Source organism: Eremothecium cymbalariae, chromosome 3, assembly GCF_000235365.1.
Source record: "Eremothecium cymbalariae DBVPG#7215 chromosome 3, complete sequence".
In the NCBI taxonomy this organism is placed as follows: domain Eukaryota; kingdom Fungi; phylum Ascomycota; class Saccharomycetes; order Saccharomycetales; family Saccharomycetaceae; genus Eremothecium; species Eremothecium cymbalariae.
The window spans coordinates 868,465-890,995 of record NC_016451.1 but is presented as its reverse complement, the minus strand read 5'-3'; the positions used below and the strand labels follow the sequence as shown (position 1 = coordinate 890,995).

The following is a 22,531-nucleotide window of genomic DNA, read 5'->3' as shown; positions in this document are numbered from 1 at the left end:
GGACTCCGGGTATACGTATGTATGCTTAGACCAAAAACCTTTACAAAAAATAAGCGGGAAAACGAGGACACGGCCCACGAGGTGGTGGTGGTGGTGGTGGTGGTGGTGAGGGAGCGGATATTCAGGCAAATTCAAAAGCACAGACGCTTTGGCGCTCCTGATATACAGGGGTAAGTTCTAGTTGTTGGAACTTCTCAGCATCCTTATGGTAGTAAAAACCCAGAATGTTACCTTTAATTTGGTCGTGAACAATATAGTAGTAGCCATCGTACGAAGCACCTTCAACGTTACCTACTTCGTCATCCGGAACAAGGAATTTTTCTTTCCAACGCATAAAAACATAGCGCTGCGAAAGATAGTCACTGTGGGTATAAGTACCTTCCATAATATCGGACATGGTCGAACTGTCGTTTTTCATACAGAGCTCTTTGAAACTCGGAAAGTTTAGCCAATGCTCCAAGTCCACTTTATCACTAGACTTGTAATCCGCTAACTCCTGTGGAATGCTGCTAGACAAAAACCCTATCGTACCATTAACGGCAAATGATTCAAAAAATGTTGTAATCTCAGGGTGCTGATTAGTCAGTCCCCTGATCGTTAAGAACCCCGTCACATGGGGGGTTGTCGACATCGATGCGTGCTGCATAGCTGGCAACTCGACCGTCTGTAACAGTACGTGCACCTGATATTTTTTATACCCTGATATCTGATACCCTTGAAAAGCCATCAACGGCTTAAGCCAGTTTGTAGTAGTTATCGGCGACCGCAGCACAACATCTGACGCCATTCCCGCAGCCCTCTCCCGGCTGGCACCACCCACAAAACATTGCTGCTGTTCCAAATACTTCTTGGGTAGACTAACCGCGCTATCACCATACACATACCGCCCTTCGCCAACCCTCCCACCGGGCGATTCCGAACCCAAACTCGCTCCCCTAACATAACCCCACGAAGAAGCCAACGACTCCCCACTCACGCATTTGAATAGCCTGCCACTACTCATAGAAATGTCACATTTCCCGCACCCATTCTCATCCTCCCCGTATTCTTGCTCCTCTTCTATCTCAAACTTCCGTTTCCACTCCCCATCTCTTCCCTCCTGCTGAGTCCTCTTCAGACCACCGACTGACGATTCGTTGATCATCCCAGATTCCTGTTTTTATTTTGATTATCTCTTTTTATTATCTCACTGTGTGCCTCCCGCTCTCCGTCTTCGTCTTGTTCTCTCTTTATTGAATGTGTTTCTATCGTTATTCTATCTTTCAATCCCTAATATATATTTTCTTGGTCTTACAGTATAGTAATAAAAACCTAATATATCTCTTGTACTAAAAAATTAAACCAAAAACACAGCCAAAACCAACTTTTTTTAACCTTCCTTCTGAATCCCAAAAACCAAAAAACCACGCTCTATGGCCACGCAGAAGAAAGAAAATCAAAAAAACGCTAAATTATTAGAATAGAAAACTAACTTTTTCTGCCGTCAAAACAACCTTATTATTATTATCCTCTGAGCTTTTGTTTGTTTGTGTGTCTGTCTTGCTTCAATGACCTCTTCCTCGGTTTTGTCCTTCAAAGGAGTACACCAAGTAGTCACATAACAAAATAAATATCTTTATTTTTTCTTATGTTTTCTTCCGTATTATCACTGTTCTCGTTCCTTCTCTCTCAACTGTTTCTTCTCCGTCCCCCTTCTGTGTCTCCTTCCTTGTGATCTCTCTCCTTCCCTATATGTCTAAATCCCAAACTGTTGTAATTACCATTGTTGTGCTATTGTTTTCTCATTATCCCTATCGCTGCGTAGGTTTAACTGCGATAACAACTGTAAAGTAAATATTGGGTCTTCGGCCCGCCATACGGCCTCGTCTACGGTGTGGATTTATCCGAACTTTATTTCCTCAGAATCCCGCAGACGCAGACGTTTTGACTATGCTGCGTCCCGCCGGACCCGAATCAAGAAGTCACAGCCGCACAACACCACCGGGCCGCCATATCATTTTTTTCTTTCCCCTTTTAAGTGGTTTTTTACGCTCACCGTTGCGGTTCATGTGCGTGTGTTAAGTTGACCGACTGCAGTGCGCCTTCGCTCGCCTGCCCTCGGGGCATGGACAGCGTGGGGAGTCTTCGCAACCCTTGTAATATATATATATGCATATTTAGCCTGCAGACGCGCCTCGGCGGCGTCTGCAGCTCAGAGTCATCCAGCAGCAGTGCGGCGTGCGTGCCGCAGGCGCATGCAGAGCAGAAAAAAGCCGCCCCAGGGTCTCCCGCTTCCGCCGTGTGGCGGAAGCGGGGATGCAGTCCCTGGTCGCACGACTACAAGTCACACAACAGCACCACGTGACATGCGAAACTAATACGCAAAGGAAGCATCTACCTGTCACGAACGGCACCAGAAGATGCGAGAGATGCGGAGAAATCTTCACGCGGCGTGGGTCTCGGAGAAGGATGGGGGTGCGAGAGGATCGGATATGTCGATTACACCTACGTGCATGATCCACCGCCGCCGCCACCACTACAGTATAGGCAAATTCCACTCACGGGGGAATGGGCATCGGCGAAGATTTCTTGGACAAAGTCTTCCTGTCACTTTTTGGAAGAGGGGGCGAACGCACGAACACTCCGAATTGTCCTGCCATTATCATTGCAGCATATCGCTATTGTACGAGCAGCAATTCAACATTTGCTCTAAAAATCATTAATTTAAACACCCATTGTCAACCTATTTTCCTTCATCTAGTTATTCGTTATTTCTCCATTTTACTTTATAATGACATTATAGTTAGTTTCCTTAGCTATCGACTCTCTCGTCCGGTTTGTTTATTACTTAAAGCTCGAAGAAAGAAAAGACTATAGACGTGTTCTGTCGACTCAGATTCAGAATAACAGACAGCAAACGTATTATAACGCAGGGTCTTTCTGGAAACAACAAGAAAATCTGCAACATTCCTGTTTTTTATCATTATCATCGTCATTATTATTCCCAACATTTTTCTAATTGCTGACACATTCTATAAAAACCATAAATAGTTTTCTTTTTTTTCCTTGCAGAGAAAGAAAGAAAAGAAACACAACGCAGCAGAGCAGCAGCAGCACTACCCCAGAACCACCACCGCTAGTCACAATCCCACCTCTGCTCGTCCCCGCCCCGACTGTGAGCTTTGTTGGAAGCTGCTTTTTTCTGTTTTTGTTTTGTCCCCCAAGACATCCGCACCGCCCGCATATCTCCGGCCGCCAGATAATAAACATCTTTTTTGAGTCGATACGAGCGGGTTTCTTTTTCGGTTTCCTAATTAGAAAGTAAAAAGCTTAACGCGCCTGCCCACACACACACAAACATTCTATACGTTCCAAAATCCCTGCTCTGAACATCCAACCACCGCGTATCACTGCACTTTTCTTCCGTTTTGTTTTTTGCCTTTTTGCCTTTAGCCTTTTTGCGTTCCACGTTTTTCTCTGTATCTTTTGTTCAGTGCGTTCAGTGCGTTTTGTTGGATATAATATCATTATCGTCGCAGAAAACACCGCACGGGAAAATAAAAAGAATCGAAAATAACGAAAATAAGACACATTCTTGTTTCTCGCTACACTTTTTTGTGTTTATTCAACCCTGGCTAACCAAACCCAGGCTACCTCGACCCGCCTTCCTGCCTGCCCTCCTACCTATCTGAACCACACCTATCGGAAGAGCCTGTCTCTGTACACACGCTCCCGTTCCACCGTCTGATCTCTACCACACACACAACGCACGCACACAATTGTTTACACAGGTAGCATATTCCGTTCGAAGGAAAAAAAGAGCGTAAACCTAAAATAAAATAAAAATCGTGTACAGGCAAAGATAGAAAATCGAATAAAAAGAAGATCTATAATTCACAAGGTCCCCATTTTTAAGGAGAATTTTAATTTTTTATACACACACACACACACACACACACCACATCCATCACACACATTCCACCACCTTCCCATCCCCCTCCCTCAGCACCAAGCAACAATAATAGCATCTTTATTGCAAGAGAGCGAGGATAGGTTAGGAATCAACATAAAAATAAACCAAAAAATCTCTAATTTTTTACGGTTTCACCTGCATAAAACCATCGAGGTCGCGCTTTAGAGAACAAGAAGCAGAAGAGATTTTTTGTTTGTTTGGACAATTGAACTATAGAACAATACCCTCTATTTTTTTATCAAGCGAAAAGAAATAAAAAAGAAATCTGAGATTTCTTTATTATACCTTTTTGCCGACGAGGTGGAGAGAGCGACAACAAGAATTGGTTCTTTATTGTCTACTTGAACGAACGAGCGAAACAAACGACCAAAGGAACGCACGAACTGGAAGCCATTGAAAATAACACAAAAACAATTTCTAAGGGGTTTAAATTAAACGAGAAAGCTAAGATCTCCTTCTATACAGCAACAAGTATCTTTTCTTTTCTTTTACTGTTTGAGCCGTAACAGGGGAAAAAAGAACAGGACAAAGACACAGACAGACACAGACAGAGATACACTTTCGGGAGATAGATAGCCAACACAATAGGGTTTGCCATTAATTAATTAATTCATCTCCAGGTTGGCAAAAAATACTGGCCGGTGGTTTATTTCCCTCTTCCATTGTTTAGATTTCTTGGGCCTTTTGGTTTGACGTTTCTTTCTTTTTTGTTTGGAATCTTCATACCCCCCTTGTTTCATCCCCCATCCCTCTTTGTTGTTTTTCTTTGTCGAGAGATCTATCTGCTGTCTGTAATTTTGACACACTCACTCGACATTATCCATTTCGTACAGCCGTGAGCACAGCGCACGGAAGGGCCCCCATCCACTGACCAAGCACACACAGATACAGAGTAAAGTAATTATCGTTATCATTATTATTTTTTTGTCTTTCTGTTCTTTCCTGTGTAGAAATATTATTATTATCACCCAACAACATCTAGCAGAAAGGGAGAAGAAACACGACGACAAGGATGGCGGATAATAGTAATGCCCAGAACATCATGCCAATGGCAGGAGCAGCTCCCACAGTCGCGGGAGGGTTGAACTACAAACAATCGAAACAGCATATTCCTAGGCCTCGTAATGCGTTTATTCTGTTTAGATCTCACCAGCAGAAATTGCTGACGGACTACTGGAAACAGTCCGGGCAGGATATTCCCCACAACTGCGAGGTTAGTAAGATCATCAGTTTCCAGTGGAAGAAGTTGACCCCTGAGGAGAAGAAGGAATGGCACGATAAGGCGGAGTTGGAAAAACAGGAACACGCAAAGAAGTATCCGGGCTACAAGTATAAGCCTAAACGCAAGAAGAATCGGAACAAGCTGGCCTTGGAGTTTGAGCTGCAGAATCTGGTGCGGATGTACCCCCACGGGGGGGCAGCCGCAGCCGCAGCCGCAGCTGCGGCTGCGGCTGCGGCGGCATCTTCTGTTGTTCCTGGATCTTCCAGTGGGCACAGCACGAATCCCTCTTCTGCGTCTGCGTCTGTGTCTGCTCTTCCTCCGCTCGGCGGCAGGGCAGACGACCAATTGCATTTCCAACAACAGGTTGCAGCGGCGTCTGCTGGTTCACAGACTTCCAGTGCCTATATCATGCAGATGGTGCCCTGGGAAAACCGGTACACCGCGCAGGAGCAGCACGCGCAGCACCATCAGCAGGGCCTGCCGCAGCAGCAGCCGCAGCAGCCGTCGGTGGCGGCCGCGACGGCGGCTGTCGCCGCAGGCCCTCCGCAGCAACACATGGGGAGCCAGCACGGTACGTCGTCTCCGCAACAGTTGCATCAGAATGTTAATAATTCCAGCCAATTGTCTCCTATGAATTTCAGCTCGATGCCGGGGAACAATTCGAAGATTGCGTATAACCATGAAAACATGTGGAAGCTGTATTACCGCCAGCAGCAGACCCAGACGCAACCGCAGCAGACCCAGCACTCACAGCAGCAGCAGACCCAGCAGAACCAACAGAACCAACCGCAGAACCAGCAGGTACACCAACAATATAGATATTCCCAACAATACAGGTACCCCCAACAGCAACAACAGCAGCAACAGCACCAGCACCAGCAGCAGGTGCATTACCCACAACAGCAGCAGCAACAATCGTATTACCGGTTACCCAATCTACAGCAGGACACGTCGTACCTCGATCAGGGGTTTCAGCATGCGGTGTCGTCTAACGCGCCGCCGACCTCGGCCGGCGGCAACCACAATTCTATGTTGTCCGGTGGCGGGGGAGGCACGCCCGCACGCTATGTCGTTCCGTTGAGCCACGGATCGTCTGGGCCAATGAATGTTTCTTCCGCCGTTGGCGGCCACAACTCGCTTCCCAGCAGCAGCAGTAATTCCAACATGGCCGCAGCTGCGGCCGTTTCACTAAATCACATGGGCTCGTCGCAGGTGGAGGACTTACATCACGGCAAGTGATCGCTTAGCCGCCTGCCCTGCTGCCGCCCCACTGCCGCCCGTCTGTTGCCACCGCCGCGCACTTTACAACAAAGTGCGTGTGTTTTTTTAATATTATATACAACACAGACGCCTCTCATATTTTTTGCCTGGTTTTTGTTTTCTGTTTTTAAAAGATGTTTATACAAGAGTCACGTGATCGGGAGCTCCCCATCCATCACTACTCTGCAGTCTCTGGCCAGGCGGGCGTTTGGCATCGTTTGTCAGATGGGTGGCAAATCGCCGGCGCGTCGTTATTCAGGACAGCACAGACCAACAAAAAATTAACTTGTTATTTATCTACCTATCCTCCCAGTACTGTTTCTTGTCTACTTTACAGCTCATTACTAGTCACAGTCACGGCAAAAGAGACACCGGTCCGAACAACGTTTCGCAGCAGCTCCACAACAGTCCTCTTTCACCAACCATGAATCCTCAAGTCACACAGATCATCCTCATGTTGGTGATGATGCGGGTCTCCCAGACTTTGAACATGGAGGACCCCACCACTATCATGTACGTTAGAATTTTGTACGTGACATGTACCGCTGTGACATACGTTATCTATCAAGCAACCAGACGTAAGATCGTTGCCAAGAATGATTTGACGACTTTGAAGTACGTTTTGCCTGCCAATATATTCTCCGGACAGAAAGAGGAGCAGCTAAAGGTTACCACCGTTCGTGATTATGATCTAGAGCAGATCGACACGTCGATCAAATCCATTTACACCGGGCTCATGATGATGGGGTTCCTACATATCTACATGAAGTACACGAATCCTTTGTTGATGCAGTCTATCTCTCCTGTGAAGGCTGCACTCGAGCATAGTGAAGTTCGTATCCATTTGTTTGGCAAGCCTGCCACCGGTGATTTGAAGAGACCGTTTACTCAAGCAGGGTTATTCAACATGGGCGGTAGTGATAAGCCAAAGACCGATAAGCAGTCCATCGAGACTGCTGAAAAGGCCGGAAAGGGTGGTCTCAAGGCTGAATAAACCATAACCAAATCAACAGAAAACACGTTTTAATTATCCATCTGACCGTCCATTAAATTCTGCCTCCAGGTTCCTTTTTTTCACACCTACTGATATAAAGAAAAAGCGCACTGTAGTTCCGTTCCGTATTATTATATGTAGATAGCCAATCTATATTAACGTTGACGACGAGTCCCCCCCCCCCTCGCGCAGTTCCTCTCTTCTCTGTTTCTCGCTTTCCTTGCGGAAGCTGGAAAGATAGTATTTATACCGTTTTTCTTTCCCCTTTCTATTAACACACGCACACACGCAGCACCCATACGGAGCACATCTGTTACATGACTGAAAACGACCAGCTTGCAAGCTGCAAGGTTATTGTGTTGGGCGCAGGTGGCTTAGGTTGCGAGATACTCAAGAACTTGGCCATGACAGGAATGCCTGTCATTCACGTGGTAGACATGGACACCATTGAGCTTACAAACCTCAATAGGCAATTACTTTTCCGCGAAGACGACGTTGGAAAGCCCAAGGCACTCGTTGCAGCAGCTTACATCAACTCGTTAGAGCTGCCTAGCGTCTTAGGCAACAACCGTCCCGTCAAACTTATACCCCATGTATGCGATCTGACATCTCTACCGCCTGATTTCTGGTCTCAATTCACTGCAGTCATCTCAGGGCTTGACGCTATCGAACCCCGCAGGCATATAAACTCGCTCCTGGTCAATCTTACCATGTCCACAAACTTTGAAAAATGCATCCCCTTCATCGACGGTGGCAGTGAAGGACTAAGTGGCCACTGTAAGACTATCATCCCAGGTATAAACGCCTGTTACGAATGCTCCATCTCAACACTTGCACCGCCAGGCCAGACTTATCCTCTTTGTACTATAGCAAATAACCCACGTCTTCCGGAACATATAGTGGTGTACATTCTTAACGTTGAGTTGCCCTTACGCTCTGCTGCTCCCAATTGCCCCCTTGATGATCCACAAACCATACGATGGCTCGTCGACCGATGCCGCAGTAGAGCTGCTACCTTTGGGATGTCCCCTGACATATTTGATGAAAAGTATATCTGCGGCGTGGCAAAGAACATCGTGCCCAGTGTCGTTTCCACTAATGCTATCATCGCTGCCTCATGCTGTACTGAACTTCTTAAGCTACTGTGGGACCTAGAAGATGACCCAGAAAACATGAATAATTTCTTACTATACAATGGCCAAGACGGCTGCTTTACATATAGCTTCGCCTACCACAAATCAATCCAGTGCAACGTCTGTAGACCTCAGTAAAGGGATCAACCACTCTTATACACTGCGTTCTCCTTGTCCGCTGAGTCAGTCTCTCGTTCGATCCGTTTAACATACATATCGAACCCCTCGCCTTTTTTCAGGTTTTCTCCCTCATCTAAACCAAAAACGTTCATAGAGAAAGTACACTATTTGCAAAAAGAAGGACAATAATATAAACCTCGTAGACAATAATGATCAGGTATTTGGGTCTCAAATGTATGTCTCAGCGTTTTACAGCAACTGCCTTTACCCCTACTCCCATACACCCACTCGTGTTTAGTCGTGTTAAAATTCGCTGTCATAGTACTGGGGAGAACGTACCATTGAAAGCCAATAAGCAAGAGCCGTTAATAACACCTTCGGTACTGAATCGAAGTCCAGGCCTCGACATATCGATAACTGAGAGTGCTTCTCGTAGGCTCGGACAGATTTATAAAGATAGCAAAGAGGTACTCAGAGTGTCTGTGGAATCAGGCGGATGCCATGGGTTCCAGTACAATCTGAAATTAGAGAAGAAAGATGACACTGTTTCCCATACAAAGCGGTCAGATAAGGACAACTGTGTAGACGAATTTGATGAGTTTGAAAGTCCTAAAGATGTGGTTTATGTTCTACCGCACAACGGAGGAGAAGTTGTCATAGATCAGGAATCTTTAAAAATACTCAATAATACGACATTAACATATTCAACCGAGTTGATTGGGTCAACTTTCAAGATTGTTGGTGGGAATATGGCTAGTAGTTGTGGCTGTGGGAGCAGCTTTACTGTGGACACCTGAACCATTTATTATTATTTATTATGTATTTACATATAATATATATAAGGCATTGCAGACGACCGTTCTGTACACACACCTTTCGGTTTGACATTTAGAAACTACTTCTGTCTAACACATTAGTTTACGTATTAAGGGGGTGACATTTGAGCTACCATATTTAGAACAAATATTCGTAAATCGAATGTAGTTACTGGTCATAAACAGCTCCCCCGGCACTCTAATAGATTTGATATCCAAACTTCGGTTTAAACCAAGATTCTTACGAAGTTCACCAAACAATTCTACGCTGAATGGTTCCTTGGAATTGCGCTTCCTCAAATCTGCAATATTTACTTCAACTTCAAACATATCCAAATATGATGTTTGAGATGCGACCTCAAATGAAATTTGCACAATTCCAGAAAAATCCTTTGCAAAAGAATCCATTATAAGAAGCATATACTGCGAGCTGAAGTCAACTTTAAATGGATACACATGCAGCTTTTCCCATACTTTCCCTCCATCTCCATCAATAATGCTTGCAACCGATGATACAACAATATCACCTCCGTAAATAAACAAATACCACAAGCTTTTTCGCGTATCATGTGGAATTCCTCTGAGTTGAACAAACGTTCCTTCAATTCTATATTGTATCTCTGCTGTTGAGCTTAAAATCTTTATCAGCGTTTGCACAAACGTTGATAAATCGATCTTAGTTTTAGAATAATAGAATCGCCAGTCCACTTTACTTAACACCAATGTAGAATTGAACCATTCAGTATCCTCTATAAAGCTCACCATGGGATCAGCCACCTTCCTTGTGCATTCAGCTGCCTTTAGCCATATGTTGACATTGTTCGGTATTCTTTTTTGTCTCCAATGCAATTTCAAACGGAAGAAATATTATTACGCCTTTCTAACAGTCAAGTTCTAGTAACCTGGTTACATATATCTATATAGATATATGACCAATACGTCTTCTAACTGCGTTTATTAAGAAATATAAGATGGGTAAAGATTCAATCTTACAGGGACTTGCTTCTGCTGGTAAAACTACTTTACAAGGGGCTAAGTCAATATCAAAAGTTAGTTATGAGGCCGGTAAGAACCATTACGCAAACAGTAAAGCAGCTAGGGGTGGCCGTTCCTCCAACAGCAGCTCTCGGGAAAATTCCCGACATGAGACAAGTGTGAAGTTGGAAAACTTGCCTGATCCTAATAAACTTCCTCCCCCTCCAGTTAGACGAGACCAACAACAAGGTTCTCCAGAAAGTAGTATTAGGGTGGGCAGTGCCAGTTCTTCTACTGTTCAAACACACCACCAGGCCCAGCTCTCGAAAATCCCAGATTCCCAATACTCGAGGGGCAGGGATGATAGCACAAATTCAAATGCTCCATTTAAGCGTGTGTCCTACAAGGGCGATGAGATTATTTTGCAACCGCTAGGACCACGGCCACCTCATAAGGCTGAATATAATCAAACCCCTCAGTTACCGGATTTTCAACAGGCCCCAGTCCATCAAAAAGAGAGGAATGCAGATACACAGCATTCCAATAATTCTAAAGTGACATCAAAACCAGCACCTCCGATTCCTGTACGAAACTACGATGCTTCTGTTATCTCTGGTTTATCATCTTCACACTCTGGGTACCAACCATCATTACCTAACCGTAATAATGATTCTCAGTCCCCTGTGAATCTTCAATCCCATACAAAAGTCAAGACCCTTGAGCAAACAAATTTAATGGCACAGAAAGGCTCCCCAAGAGCAGTGCCTGAAATCGATGTGACAAGTTTACCTCCTCCTCCATCGCATAGGGATCTACGGAGAGCTGTCACTTCCTCTTCAGAGACTTCCAATTCTGCAATTGAGATAACTGAAACTGATTCACTGCCTGATAATCCTGCTGTAATAAGGCCTTCAATGCTAGAAAAATCAACTGCCTGGTCAAAGAATAACAAGTCAGACAATATTGCATCGAGCAGCTCAACAGTGAACCAGTCGTTTAATTATAATCACATAAAAAAGCTAGATATCCATCCAACCCCTCCTCCTCGGCCTTTTACTACATCATCGGTGGGTAATACAGAAGATTCACAAGAATTACTTAAAACTCCAAACTCCAAACCAACTACACACACACCATCCACAGGTTTAAATACACCAACTGTACATCAGTATCCATTACTCGAAATTAAGAAAACTGTCCCTAGTGTACTTGGTAGGTACGAAAATGAACAGACGGTCAACTTTCCACCACCTCCAAAGCCTCCTAGGAAAGCCGATTACTCTAGTGGTCTCTCAGCTACCGCTAAGGATAGTTCGGCATTATCGCATACGGGTCATGAAAAGGAAATAATAGTTCGCCGATCAGAAACTCAATCCTCCCTGCCAATAGATCCTCCTCCGGTATATACAGCATCTATACCTGAGACAAAACACGCATTACAGGAAATCAATGATAGATCAAAGTTCCCTTCAGAAGTAGTACAACCTCGTGGGCAGTATTTAGGAACAAGATTACATCGCCAATCTAATCCAAAGGCTACTGATGATACAGAATTACAACTTGCAAATGATATTTCCGAGATAAAGTTGCGCCATGTAGATGCAAAGGTCTTGACTACCGCGGAAAATACCAAGATTGATAAGAAACCGCCGCCAATAGTACCGAAGAAAAAGGAAACATTAGCTAGTATCAAGAAGATTCCTCCACCTGTACCAAAGAAGAAGAGTTCTTTGGTGTCGAAGCCAATTGTGCCCAACCACGTATCGCAATCTCCCGATTTGGAAGATAGCGGAATTACTGCTGATGCAGGTTTGTCTAATTCGGATGACAATCCATTTCGTCGGTACCTCAAGAATGTTGTTCCAGAAGAAAGTAACAGGGTAAATCGCCGCTGAAAATCTTCAAAACTATCAACTCACCCCATTAACCCCCTCCCGGCTGAATCTTAGATGCATTATTATACGGTGACGGAAACAGTTTAAATATATGAAATAGGGTAAACCCCATCTCGTGCTGCAATGGGATGTTATTTAACGCAATATAGGGAAGTAGTACTAGTAATATACATAATTAAGTATACTCCCAAATGTTTCAAAACAAGGAATAATCACGTCTGAAAGGCTGGGAAGGTTTTGAATGACTCCCAGAACTATTTATCGATAGATAGTATTGTGTATTAGACAAAAATAATTTTTTCGAAGTAAAAAATACTGCCTTAACGTAGAACGTATGACACTACCATTTAACGTTGTTGCATTATGATTTATTATTATACTCCTTGGATGAGCAATACCTCTCATTTAGACAATAAAGCAGCGAATTGCTTGATGTTGATCTCTCCAGAACCATCACTCACTTCTCTCAACATCTCATCCACCTCTGCATCAGTTAACTTTTCCCCAATGGATGTCAACACGTGCTTCAACTCCGCTGCAGAAATTAGCCCGTCACCATTTTTGTCAAACACTTTAAACGCCTCCAATAACTCCTGTTCTGAGTCGTTCGACTTAAGTTGTCTAGACATCAAAGCCAGAAACTCACTGAACTCGATGTTATGATTGCCATCCACATCTATCTCATTCATAAGATCAGCAACCTCAGCTTCACTTGGTGATAATCCAAGTGATCTCATCACAGTAGCCAATTCACTGGATGAAATCGACCCGCTATTATCCTTATCGAATAGCGCAAACGCTTCCTTAAACTCAGCAATTTGCTCTTCAGTCAAGTTCTGTGACATTTCGCTACCCTTTGAATGCTTTCTGATACTCTAAGCGTCCGCTTGGTTCTAATCAATAATAAATACGAACTTAACTGAGCACCTCAAACTGCTTAAATGCAAGTTGTTAAAGGGAAGTTAAAACTAATCAAGAATTTGTTTCTATAAAAGGAGTTCACCTTTAAACACGGATTGTGTATGGTGCATGGGTGTAAGCTAAAGTAGCGTCTGATCAACGTCACGTGAATGATCAGCTTGTAAAATGTGCATTTAAATAAATCGAGACTAGGGCTGATTGATGTGTTTAGGTGTGCGAGGGGGGTGGGGTGTATAGCAGTGACTTTAAAGCTATAGTTGTGCTCCTTTGGTTCAGCGAGTTTGTCTCTACAGTGGTTCTTTCCAGTGTTTCAATAACACGATGGCGCAAGATTACAGAATCGTCTCTTGGATAAGACACTCTGTAAGAAGCTCATAACCGAATAGGTGGACAAGATATAAGGACTTTTTAATAGTAAACCGGAGCGTTGGGATGCTGGAGATCCCGAATTGGTTGTTGATACTGATTGGGTTGTATGCAGCGACGCCTTTTGTTCTGTACTTGGTGGTCCCATATGTGTTTTATTATGGGAAATCTACACGGAAAAGAATCGTAATTTATGTGCTTGGGGATATAGGGCATTCCCCTCGTATGTGTTATCATGCCAGGTCTTTTAGTGCTAGCGGTTGGGAGGTTGAGCTATGTGGGTATATGGAAGAACAACCATCTAAGGATCTTTTGGACGATGATCGGATTACAATTCATGTACTGCCACACCGGAAAAATTTCAGTGATAGATTTGTTGTGAATACTGTATTTAAAGTGATATATCAGGTGTTTGATATTACTTCAATGCTGTGGGAGCTACGGGGATGCGATATTATAATGTTACAGAACCCTCCTAGTATTCCGATTTTGCCATTAGCCGTTGTTTTTAAGATACTGACACGGACAAAGCTGCTTATAGATTGGCATAACTTTGGATATTCAATCCTTCAATTAAAATTTGGTTCATTTACACACCCATTGGTTTTGGTTTCTTACTGTGTGGAATTTTTATTCTCACACTTTGCCGATTACCATCTTACGGTGACATCTGCAATGAAAAAGTATTTGGTTAGCTCATTCAAATTATCTGAAAAGAGGATTACAGTGTTGCATGATAGGCCTGCAGAACATTTTAAACCATTGAACGATGAAAATCGTGAAGATTTGCTGAAGGAGACATTTGTAGCGAATCATATACCTCAGGGATTTGATATCTCCAAGGGGGATACTATCCTTGTAACCTCTACATCCTTTACCCCAGACGAGGACTTGAATATATTACTTGGGGCTTTAAAAATTTATGAGAATTCAAAGAAGAAGTTTGATTCCAACTTGCCTAGAATCTTATTATTTATTACTGGTAAGGGTCCGCTGAAAGGAGAATACATTAAACGGGTGCGAGAGTATGAATGGAATCATTGCCATATTGAATTTTTGTGGCTCTCTGCCGAAGACTATCCAAGGTTATTGAGATTATGTGACTATGGTGTGTCATTACATACTTCTAGTTCTGGTTTGGATCTTCCAATGAAGATTTTAGATATGTTTGGATCTGGTTTACCGGTAATTGCAATGGATTACCCAGTGCTTAATGAATTAGTTCAACACAATGTAAATGGGATGAAGTTCATTGACAGAAGAGGGTTGCATGAATCTTTGATATTTGCCGTTAAGGATAAGAAATTGAAGACAGCATTACTTCGTACAGCTATAGAAGAGAGTAAAAACAGATGGCATCCAAATTGGACAAGGGCTTTTGAAGAGCTCAAGATAGTACATCAGTAGAACCGAACAAAACTTTCAGTTCACGTAAAGTTTCCTTATTATTGTAGTTTATAAGCTTTTTACTACCGAGGCCTTCATACTCATAGTACCAGAACTTATAAGCTTCTTTCCTGTAAAAGTCAATCAAGTGATGCTCAATGATATGCTCATCCTCACTGTCGCTGATTAACGAGGGGATCCCCTTGTGATATTTAAGAAGACAAACCGTGACGTATGTGTAAAATCTGCTTTGTAATGTTGGATTGTAACCTCCCCCACCCAAAAGTACAACTTTTTTATAGGAATGTATATCCACCAACTTCAAGATATTTCTTGTCAGTCCATGGATAGTTAATTGCCATTCCTTATATTTATCACCACTTAAGCCATCCGCGCCGCATTGAATAACGAGAACCTCAGGGTCATGTTTATTTACACAGGGTATTAAAATGTTGTCTACAATCTCATCTAACGATTCATCATCTAAACCATGAAATAATGGAATGTTAACAACATTAGTTTCCCTACAATTTTTGAAACTGCCTGTTCCCGGGAAGAATCCAGCCTCGAACAAATGTAATGAGCACGTTTGAACATTTCTAGAGTACTGGAATGCACTTTCTACTGCGTCACCATGATGTAAATCAAAATCGACATAAGATACCCTAGAATATCCGTTCTTCCTTAATTCCTGAATGAGAAGCACAATGTCATTTATATAACAAAAACCCGAAGCTCTTGACTTAAAGGCATGGTGCCTACCCCCGTCCCAATTTATTGCAATCGTAGGTTCGCCTTTTATAGATAGTTCACGAACAAGTGATAATGTGCTCCCTGCAATGGTGTGAATGTACATTGGCAAATAATCCATAGGGAAACAATCATCTACCAACCCAAATCGAACCAGGGAGTCTGGTTCGAAACTTTCTCCGTCGTTAAAATCTTCACCAAAATCATCATAATCAGCAGCATTTATGTAAGAAATGTATTTCTTATATAAATCTGACTTTGATTCATACCAGACATCACCTTTGGATACGTCTTCATGCACCTCATAGTATCTATTGACCAGCTGCGGCAAGTATTCCCAATCTTCGCTCTCTTCTGTATCCTTGTTAAAGCGGGGATCGAGTGCAACGTCTAGATATTGCTTGGAGTGAAATCTAGCCAAATCCTTTCTACTGGCATAAGGGACCTTAATAACTTTGTCAAAATATTTAAAAACGTCGTATGAATTCAACAAAGAATAAATCAATTGAGCTTTACAATTATCATTCGACGGCAACAGATCGGATATTTGGGCTTGGTAAACAGAACTGCTAATAACGAACTTGACCATTCACACAAAACATTGGTCTTTTCGCTCCAGAGAAAGGGTTTAGTTGACATGATGATAGATGTTGTTTTTTCTTTTCAGCTTAAGTTACCGAAAATCACTTAATATTGCGCTTCACAAGGGACACACAAATCGATAACAAAACATACTAACATACTAATGTTTAATAGATTAGTCGTTCAATTCCACAACTTATTACTCTATTTAAAATTCTCTCTAAGTTAAATATTATCCATATACTCTCTAACAAAGATAGGCAACACGAAAGAAGCTTCGTGGAGCTTCTTGCTGTAGAAACGGTAACGTTTGAATTCCTCCTCCTCTGAAAGATATCTTAAAGGCTTGGTGACATCTACGTCCTTGTTCTTGGAACAAACCATGTAACCAATATTACCTGCAGGATAGAATGGAACACTTTGAGAGGCATAAGCAACCGTTGGGAAGATCTCAGAACACGCCTTCTTCAACCCAGTGATGATATGTTCGTGCAACCAAACACTTTCAGCCTGAGTACTAATAACACCTTTAGAAGTCAAAGAGTTGTTCAACAATTCAAAGTAAGGCTTCTTAAACAATTCCTCAGCTGGACCTTCTGGATCAGAAGAATCAGTGATGATAACATCAAAAGTGTTGGGATACTTTTTCAAGAATTCAACACCATCACCAATGTGAAGATTGGCTCTGGGGTCCGCGAACGACACAGCCATACCTGGGAGGAATTCCTTGGACACCCGGATAACAGCCTCATCAATCTCACACAACCAAGCTTCTTCGACTGATTCGTGCTTCAAAACCTCTCTCAAAACACCACCGTCACCACCACCAATAATTAACACCTTCTTAGGGTTTGCGTGAGAGTTCATCGCCAAATTGGTGATCATCTCGTGGTAACTGTATTCATTAGCCTCTGTGCATTGAAGCATATTATCCAAAACCAACACATTACCAAAGTTAGTGGACTTGAAAACTAAAACATCCTGATACAAAGACTTTTCATGATGTAACACCTTTTCAACTTTCAATGTGGATGCTTGACCTGGACATATAGTTTCAGAGATTTCTCTGAACCAACCATCCTTGATCGAAGGGTGAGTGATCTCCCTACTTTCCTTAGCGTCTTGGGACATCCTTTGAACAAAAATTTAAACTGGTAGCTGACTCTAGATGGAATACCAATCAAATACAGACCAAGGGCTTATGCAAGTCTTCGAGCTTTGTTATAATTTATATGAAATATCCATCGTTTTTCGGTGGAGATTGAAAAATTTTTATGATACACAACGATGTCGTTTCGGGCATCACCAGGTCATACATATATTATATTTAGAGAAATAAGAACTTCCGCAAAGAATATGAGTAAGCTCGGGTTTGGCAGCATTCAACGAGCTTCCCTCTCGTACATTTTATATCTTACCTATGAATATGACACGGCTTTCATATATAAACCTTTAATCAATTAATAAATCATAAATAAGAGAGCGCAAGATTCCACTGGATGGGTTCATACGTTAGTACGAACTTCAAGAAATAAACGGTTAAGAAGTATAGGCAGTGAGCCATCTGGTTCCTTTGAATGGTCTTAGCTTGCTCTGAATATTCAAATGTTCATTTCATGGCAGCATGATCAGTGATATATGTTGAAATAGAGGCCAGATTGGCTGAGTTCATCTGTCAAATGTGTATGTGAATTGATAGTGCGGTCACTATTCGGACAAAAAATAAAATTTCCTGCTAGGTGCTTGTTGCTGCATGAAATAGAGATCTAGGTGATATAATAACATAGAGAGGATCGTTAAGTAACGTATTAAGGGTGGATATTAGCAATTCAGTTTGTTGTGCAAGTAATGACAGATGCGTACTTTGAGTTGCTGGGGAAAATGATCACCAGATTTGTTAATTATAAACCTGGATCGATCACGTTAGAGAATATAACCAGGCTATGCCAGACCATGGGATTGGAATCGTTTGTTGACCAAGTTGATACCAATATATCGCGTCTCTCAATTGCATCCAAAATCATTGTAATAGATATAGACTATGAAACTACAGATGGGAAAGTGATAGATGTGAAGTTGGTTCTTGCAAGCAACTTTGATAAGTTTGATTACTTCAATGGCAATGCTAATATTCTCTATAGGTCTTTAACTGCTTATTCAGATCTGCATGAGTTCCACCATAATCTGAAATTTTTAACGCTGTTAGACGCATACTCTAGTATCGATATTGAGTCTACTACTTCTCAATTTGATTTGTTTGAATATTATTCCGTTTTGCCAAGGTATCTTCAGAATTACCTGGATGATAATAATACTAACTTAAATGTCAAAACTAACTTGAACGATCGTTTTGGTATCTATTTGGTAGATCCCAATGGCGATGAGATCGGGAAGCTCACATTTACGATCACCCAGGACCCAAACCAAAGGTACTACGAGTACAAGTATTCTACAGATACCAAAGAATGGATCAATGAATCGTCTGAATCATATACAAGTGGTATTACATTGTTGTTTGAGTTGGTTGGTTGCAGGGATACATATTTCCCCAAGGATCACATTCCAGCCGAACAGATCCATGAAAATTCCAACGTCGAAGCTAACAAAGGGCCTTTAAAGCCATTCCTCTTCAAGTCATACACCCCAAGAGTTCGGCTGTTCAACGATTTTACTGTTGATCTGTATGCAGTGTCAGCTTTCCAACTGCTTAATGAGAACATATCGCTATGCTTGGACATACTGAAATGGTATCGATGGTGGAATTTGGTATTATATCCAATATCAGAGCTGCTTGGGTCTCCAAACGATGATGCGAAGTCACGTATTACTGTAAATAAAGTGGGCCAAAGTCAATCGCCCCAAGGGGACCCTCCACTGCCAACTTCACTTCATCGTAGATCGAGTATCAAGAATCGCCGTAGATCTAGTGTCAATGAACCAACAATGCTAAATGATGAAAGATTTCAACAATTCACGCTGACTGAAATTATGGGTTCTACCGTAGTGGAGGATGATGAAGATATGTTAGGAGAAGGACCGATCGACCTTTTTATTAACGAAGACTACGTGTATCTGAATAATCGTGAAATATGTAGTTATTACGACAACGATGCTGAAAAATGGCAACAGTTCATAACCCTCTTAAAACAAAAGGTATAAGGGATTTTGCCAACTGCCAATATTGATATACCGCTCTGCATTAATGAAATTAAAACCAAACTTACTGGAGACAACGGCAAAACTTGTATAGATTTCACTTCCAACCATCTACCGTTGGCCAATGTAGCAACACGTTTGCCAGCGCCAATCGAAAAAGAATGGGAATGTGTGCCTAAATGTTAAATTAATCGGTAAACGAGGTAGAGGGCAGCTATCTAGAATAACTTTGTAGTCAAAATATAGAAGACAGAAGCCTGTCCTAAGCCTTTATTATTCTTAAGCATTCTTCATACTACCACACTCCGTAATTACATAATATCAGTAGATACGAGTGGCAATATATGTCGGAAGCTCTATATGTTGGCCCTCTATAGGAAGTCCCTCAACCTAAATGTGCTATTAACTGTAATATTAAAATGGTATAATTATTATACAATTATAAACTTATAAATATACATCTATATGGCTTATATAATCTCCGGGGACATACCTCGACGGAGACGTAGATAGACTCAAGAGATACGTAAGACTTCACGTTAATGTTTTCTTCGAATAGTTCTGAATAGTTCCTTAGTTTTAGGATTATCAAGTTGTGGCTATCACCTTACACATGCTCTTAATAGCATTGGGTTGATTCTCTTCCAATATAGGCATCATTGGTATCTCAAGCCAGCTTGTTGAGGGCGCTTAGCCTAGGTTACATAATAGCTTCTGCCTTCTCGTCACGTGCCGGCCTAAGCCTTAGGTCGATGATCAGTTACTGTTTATATAGTCTCTAATGGGATCAATTACCCTCTAGTGTCCTAGGGGAAACTCCTAATCTAATCTAATCTAATCTAGCTAGCTGGGTCTCACACTGATACATCATTGTGGGTTTCACGCTGGCATCCTCACAGTGACTATCAGCCTCATATCCGCCTGACAGCTCTGATACGCTGCTTCTTAGCTTGGTTGTCGCTGTCCACTAGCTTCTCTTTTGATTTTACGACAATGTCGAGGGCCACTAGTTGGGGTCACGTGCTAGCTTGAACTTCTCGTCACGTGCCAACTAATACTTAGGTTGATGATCAGTTACTGTTTATATAGTCTCTAATCTGGCTCAACTACCCTCTGGGGATCTAGCTGGACCTATATCTAATCTAATCTAGCTAGTTTGGGTCTTCTTATATAGTTTCTGTTGTCCTACTTAAGCTCTCTTGCTTACTTGCTATGCAGATTCCTAGCCGATAACAGCTCAATGGTTATCTTGACACTTCTAACAACTCTGATTCGCTGTTATACAATGGTTATCATCTTCACAGTCTCCTAACAACTCGGATTCGCTGTTTCTTTGTCTTGTTATCGTGACTATCAACATGCTCCTTAGCCTGACTATCATAACTATCGATCGAGATGCTCTTTTAATTTACGACACGTGATGCAAACATCTTTCAGTGAATAGTTTTTCTCATGCGTTAGACGGCACCCGTATATTGGTGGCAACATGGCCGAGTGGTTAAGGCGACAGACTTGAAATCTGTTGGGCTTTGCCCGCGCTGGTTCTAATCCTGCTGTTGTCGTTATTTTTGAGAACTCATATTATCATATGACTACGGATCTCAAGCTCCAACATATTTAACAGTGCCATAACCAATCTTGGCGAAATGTCGTCATACATTCAGTGGTTCTATAATAATGAAGCTAATATAGTTAAGGTCTCTTGTAAGTCTACACAAGTTAAAATCATAAGTCGAATTGTTTGGCTAGTCTAATACCTTGGGCAATGTTATCTACCCTGGAGTCCAACTTATAACCGAGCCTATCCAACTCTAACATTTTATCTGGAAAATCTTTTAAAGTCACCGTAAAGCACTCTATGAACTCATTGGCCTCTAGATTGTTCACTGGATTCTGGTTTTCAGGTAGAGTTTCGTCTATTTCAACAAGAACCATAGATAAGTTCGTGTTTGTAAATCCAGGGTCGTTAAAAATTGTTGGGCTCTTAGAAATGATCTTGCCAGAATAACCAGTTTCTTCCTTAAGCTCCCTTAATGCAGCCTGTTCTATAGTCTCACCTTCATCGACAAGTCCTGCAGGCATCTCGATGCATACACCGTTCACTGGAGGACGAAACTGTTTCTGCAGTACAATCCGGTCAGGTTGGTCTGGGTGGCGGAGAATCGCTAAAATACCGACACCATCAATCCCTCCAGAGGACCGAGTCTTCCGAACAGCACTCTCCCACTCACGTTCCTGACCGTTAGGATCCAAGTATATGATCTTCTCGAGGCCGATCCATTTCATATTTGTAGCATCAGTAACACCGTGTGTTGCGACCAATTTTGCTTGTTCTGGTTTATTCTTAGATACGTGACTCATCCTGTTAATGTTAATGACAACTCCTAGTACACGATGGGAGTGTGACGTTGCCAATCTACTTGTATATTTAACCGCTTTACTACCCATAAGGGTCAGACGAACAATTATTATGTAGTATATTCCTTCAAGGTTTTTCGAGCGAAGTTTAGCAATACTGGAAAAAAACAGTCCAGAGTTCCCCAAAGGTCTAAAAGTGTAGTTCAAACATCGGACGGTATTGTGTGATTGTGATACATAAAGCGGTTATAACGGAGTTAGCCAAGATGACATCCACTGACAAGGAAGCTATGGATCTAAGAGCTCAAATCCAACAATATCTTGTGGAATCTGGGAATTATGAACGCATTTCTAATAAACTAGCGCAAAGGCTGCTGGATGAAGGTTGGATGGAACAAGTAAAAAAAATTACACGAGAGACGATGGAGGATGATAATACTACAAATTTCTCAGAAGTGCTAAAGCGAGTTGAGCCAGAAGCTGTTAATTTAGTTTCTTCAAATACGAAGGATGAGATAATGCAGCAAATTAAAGCGTTTTTGTATGACATTGTGGATACGCAGTGAAGTAGAAAACATATTTGATGGCTTGAGGCGATTTAAAGAAGACAAATTGTTCTTAAGAGGAGATTGCCAATGGAGCATCT

The 22,531-nt window shown here is 42.2% G+C and overlaps 14 protein-coding genes and 1 non-coding gene across 15 annotated transcripts, besides 2 other annotated features; 9 read left to right on the top strand and 6 right to left on the bottom strand.

Annotated features, from left to right (window-relative positions):
- Positions 1-121: 121 nt before the first annotated feature.
- VID24 (glucose-induced degradation complex subunit VID24) lies at positions 122-1,144 on the bottom strand (the record flags this gene model as incomplete). Its single annotated transcript, XM_003645726.1, has 1 exon — positions 122-1,144. One exon carries the CDS (start codon positions 1,142-1,144, stop codon positions 122-124), a length of 1,023 nt encoding a protein of 340 aa, XP_003645774.1.
- Positions 1,145-4,964: 3,820 nt separating this feature from the next.
- ROX1 (Rox1p) lies at positions 4,965-6,413 on the top strand (the record flags this gene model as incomplete). The annotated part of the gene is made up of 1 exon (XM_003645725.1): positions 4,965-6,413. One exon carries the CDS (start codon positions 4,965-4,967, stop codon positions 6,411-6,413), a length of 1,449 nt encoding a protein of 482 aa, XP_003645773.1.
- Positions 6,414-6,858: 445 nt separating this feature from the next.
- Positions 6,859-7,428, top strand: SND3 (Snd3p; the record flags this gene model as incomplete). The annotated part of the gene is made up of 1 exon (XM_003645724.1): positions 6,859-7,428. The coding sequence occupies one exon, from the start codon at positions 6,859-6,861 to the stop codon at positions 7,426-7,428; it is 570 nt and encodes a 189-aa protein (XP_003645772.1).
- A 317-nt stretch (positions 7,429-7,745) lies between these two features.
- Positions 7,746-8,699, top strand: UBA3 (NEDD8-activating protein UBA3; the record flags this gene model as incomplete). The annotated part of the gene is made up of 1 exon (XM_003645723.1): positions 7,746-8,699. One exon carries the CDS (start codon positions 7,746-7,748, stop codon positions 8,697-8,699), a length of 954 nt encoding a protein of 317 aa, XP_003645771.1.
- Positions 8,700-8,890: 191 nt separating this feature from the next.
- ISA2 (Isa2p) lies at positions 8,891-9,478 on the top strand (the record flags this gene model as incomplete). Its single annotated transcript, XM_003645722.1, has 1 exon — positions 8,891-9,478. One exon carries the CDS (start codon positions 8,891-8,893, stop codon positions 9,476-9,478), a length of 588 nt encoding a protein of 195 aa, XP_003645770.1.
- Positions 9,479-9,586: 108 nt separating this feature from the next.
- Ecym_3469 (uncharacterized protein) lies at positions 9,587-10,261 on the bottom strand (the record flags this gene model as incomplete). The annotated part of the gene is made up of 1 exon (XM_003645721.1): positions 9,587-10,261. One exon carries the CDS (start codon positions 10,259-10,261, stop codon positions 9,587-9,589), a length of 675 nt encoding a protein of 224 aa, XP_003645769.1.
- Positions 10,262-10,467: 206 nt separating this feature from the next.
- Positions 10,468-12,366, top strand: AIM3 (Aim3p; the record flags this gene model as incomplete). Its single annotated transcript, XM_003645720.1, has 1 exon — positions 10,468-12,366. The coding sequence occupies one exon, from the start codon at positions 10,468-10,470 to the stop codon at positions 12,364-12,366; it is 1,899 nt and encodes a 632-aa protein (XP_003645768.1).
- A 401-nt stretch (positions 12,367-12,767) lies between these two features.
- Positions 12,768-13,211, bottom strand: CMD1 (calmodulin; the record flags this gene model as incomplete). Its single annotated transcript, XM_003645719.1, has 1 exon — positions 12,768-13,211. The coding sequence occupies one exon, from the start codon at positions 13,209-13,211 to the stop codon at positions 12,768-12,770; it is 444 nt and encodes a 147-aa protein (XP_003645767.1).
- A 508-nt stretch (positions 13,212-13,719) lies between these two features.
- ALG1 (chitobiosyldiphosphodolichol beta-1,4 mannosyltransferase) lies at positions 13,720-15,060 on the top strand (the record flags this gene model as incomplete). Its single annotated transcript, XM_003645718.1, has 1 exon — positions 13,720-15,060. The coding sequence occupies one exon, from the start codon at positions 13,720-13,722 to the stop codon at positions 15,058-15,060; it is 1,341 nt and encodes a 446-aa protein (XP_003645766.1).
- Positions 15,041-16,378, bottom strand: HOS1 (histone deacetylase; the record flags this gene model as incomplete). Its single annotated transcript, XM_003645717.1, has 1 exon — positions 15,041-16,378. The coding sequence occupies one exon, from the start codon at positions 16,376-16,378 to the stop codon at positions 15,041-15,043; it is 1,338 nt and encodes a 445-aa protein (XP_003645765.1).
- Positions 16,379-16,596: 218 nt separating this feature from the next.
- Positions 16,597-17,502, bottom strand: SPE3 (spermidine synthase; the record flags this gene model as incomplete). Its single annotated transcript, XM_003645716.1, has 1 exon — positions 16,597-17,502. The coding sequence occupies one exon, from the start codon at positions 17,500-17,502 to the stop codon at positions 16,597-16,599; it is 906 nt and encodes a 301-aa protein (XP_003645764.1).
- A 717-nt stretch (positions 17,503-18,219) lies between these two features.
- On the top strand, positions 18,220-19,530 carry MED1 (Med1p; the record flags this gene model as incomplete). Its single annotated transcript, XM_003645715.1, has 1 exon — positions 18,220-19,530. One exon carries the CDS (start codon positions 18,220-18,222, stop codon positions 19,528-19,530), a length of 1,311 nt encoding a protein of 436 aa, XP_003645763.1.
- Positions 19,531-20,245: 715 nt separating this feature from the next.
- Positions 20,246-20,382: a sequence feature (soloLTR fragment).
- A 137-nt stretch (positions 20,383-20,519) lies between these two features.
- Positions 20,520-20,805: a sequence feature (soloLTR fragment).
- Positions 20,806-21,007: 202 nt separating this feature from the next.
- Ecym_3462 lies at positions 21,008-21,089 on the top strand. The gene has a single exon. It is a non-coding gene; the product is annotated as a tRNA-Ser (tRNA).
- Positions 21,090-21,252: 163 nt separating this feature from the next.
- On the bottom strand, positions 21,253-21,975 carry YSA1 (ADP-ribose diphosphatase; the record flags this gene model as incomplete). Its single annotated transcript, XM_003645714.1, has 1 exon — positions 21,253-21,975. One exon carries the CDS (start codon positions 21,973-21,975, stop codon positions 21,253-21,255), a length of 723 nt encoding a protein of 240 aa, XP_003645762.1.
- A 176-nt stretch (positions 21,976-22,151) lies between these two features.
- On the top strand, positions 22,152-22,451 carry SUS1 (Sus1p; the record flags this gene model as incomplete). The annotated part of the gene is made up of 1 exon (XM_003645713.1): positions 22,152-22,451. The coding sequence occupies one exon, from the start codon at positions 22,152-22,154 to the stop codon at positions 22,449-22,451; it is 300 nt and encodes a 99-aa protein (XP_003645761.1).
- Positions 22,452-22,531: the final 80 nt, after the last annotated feature.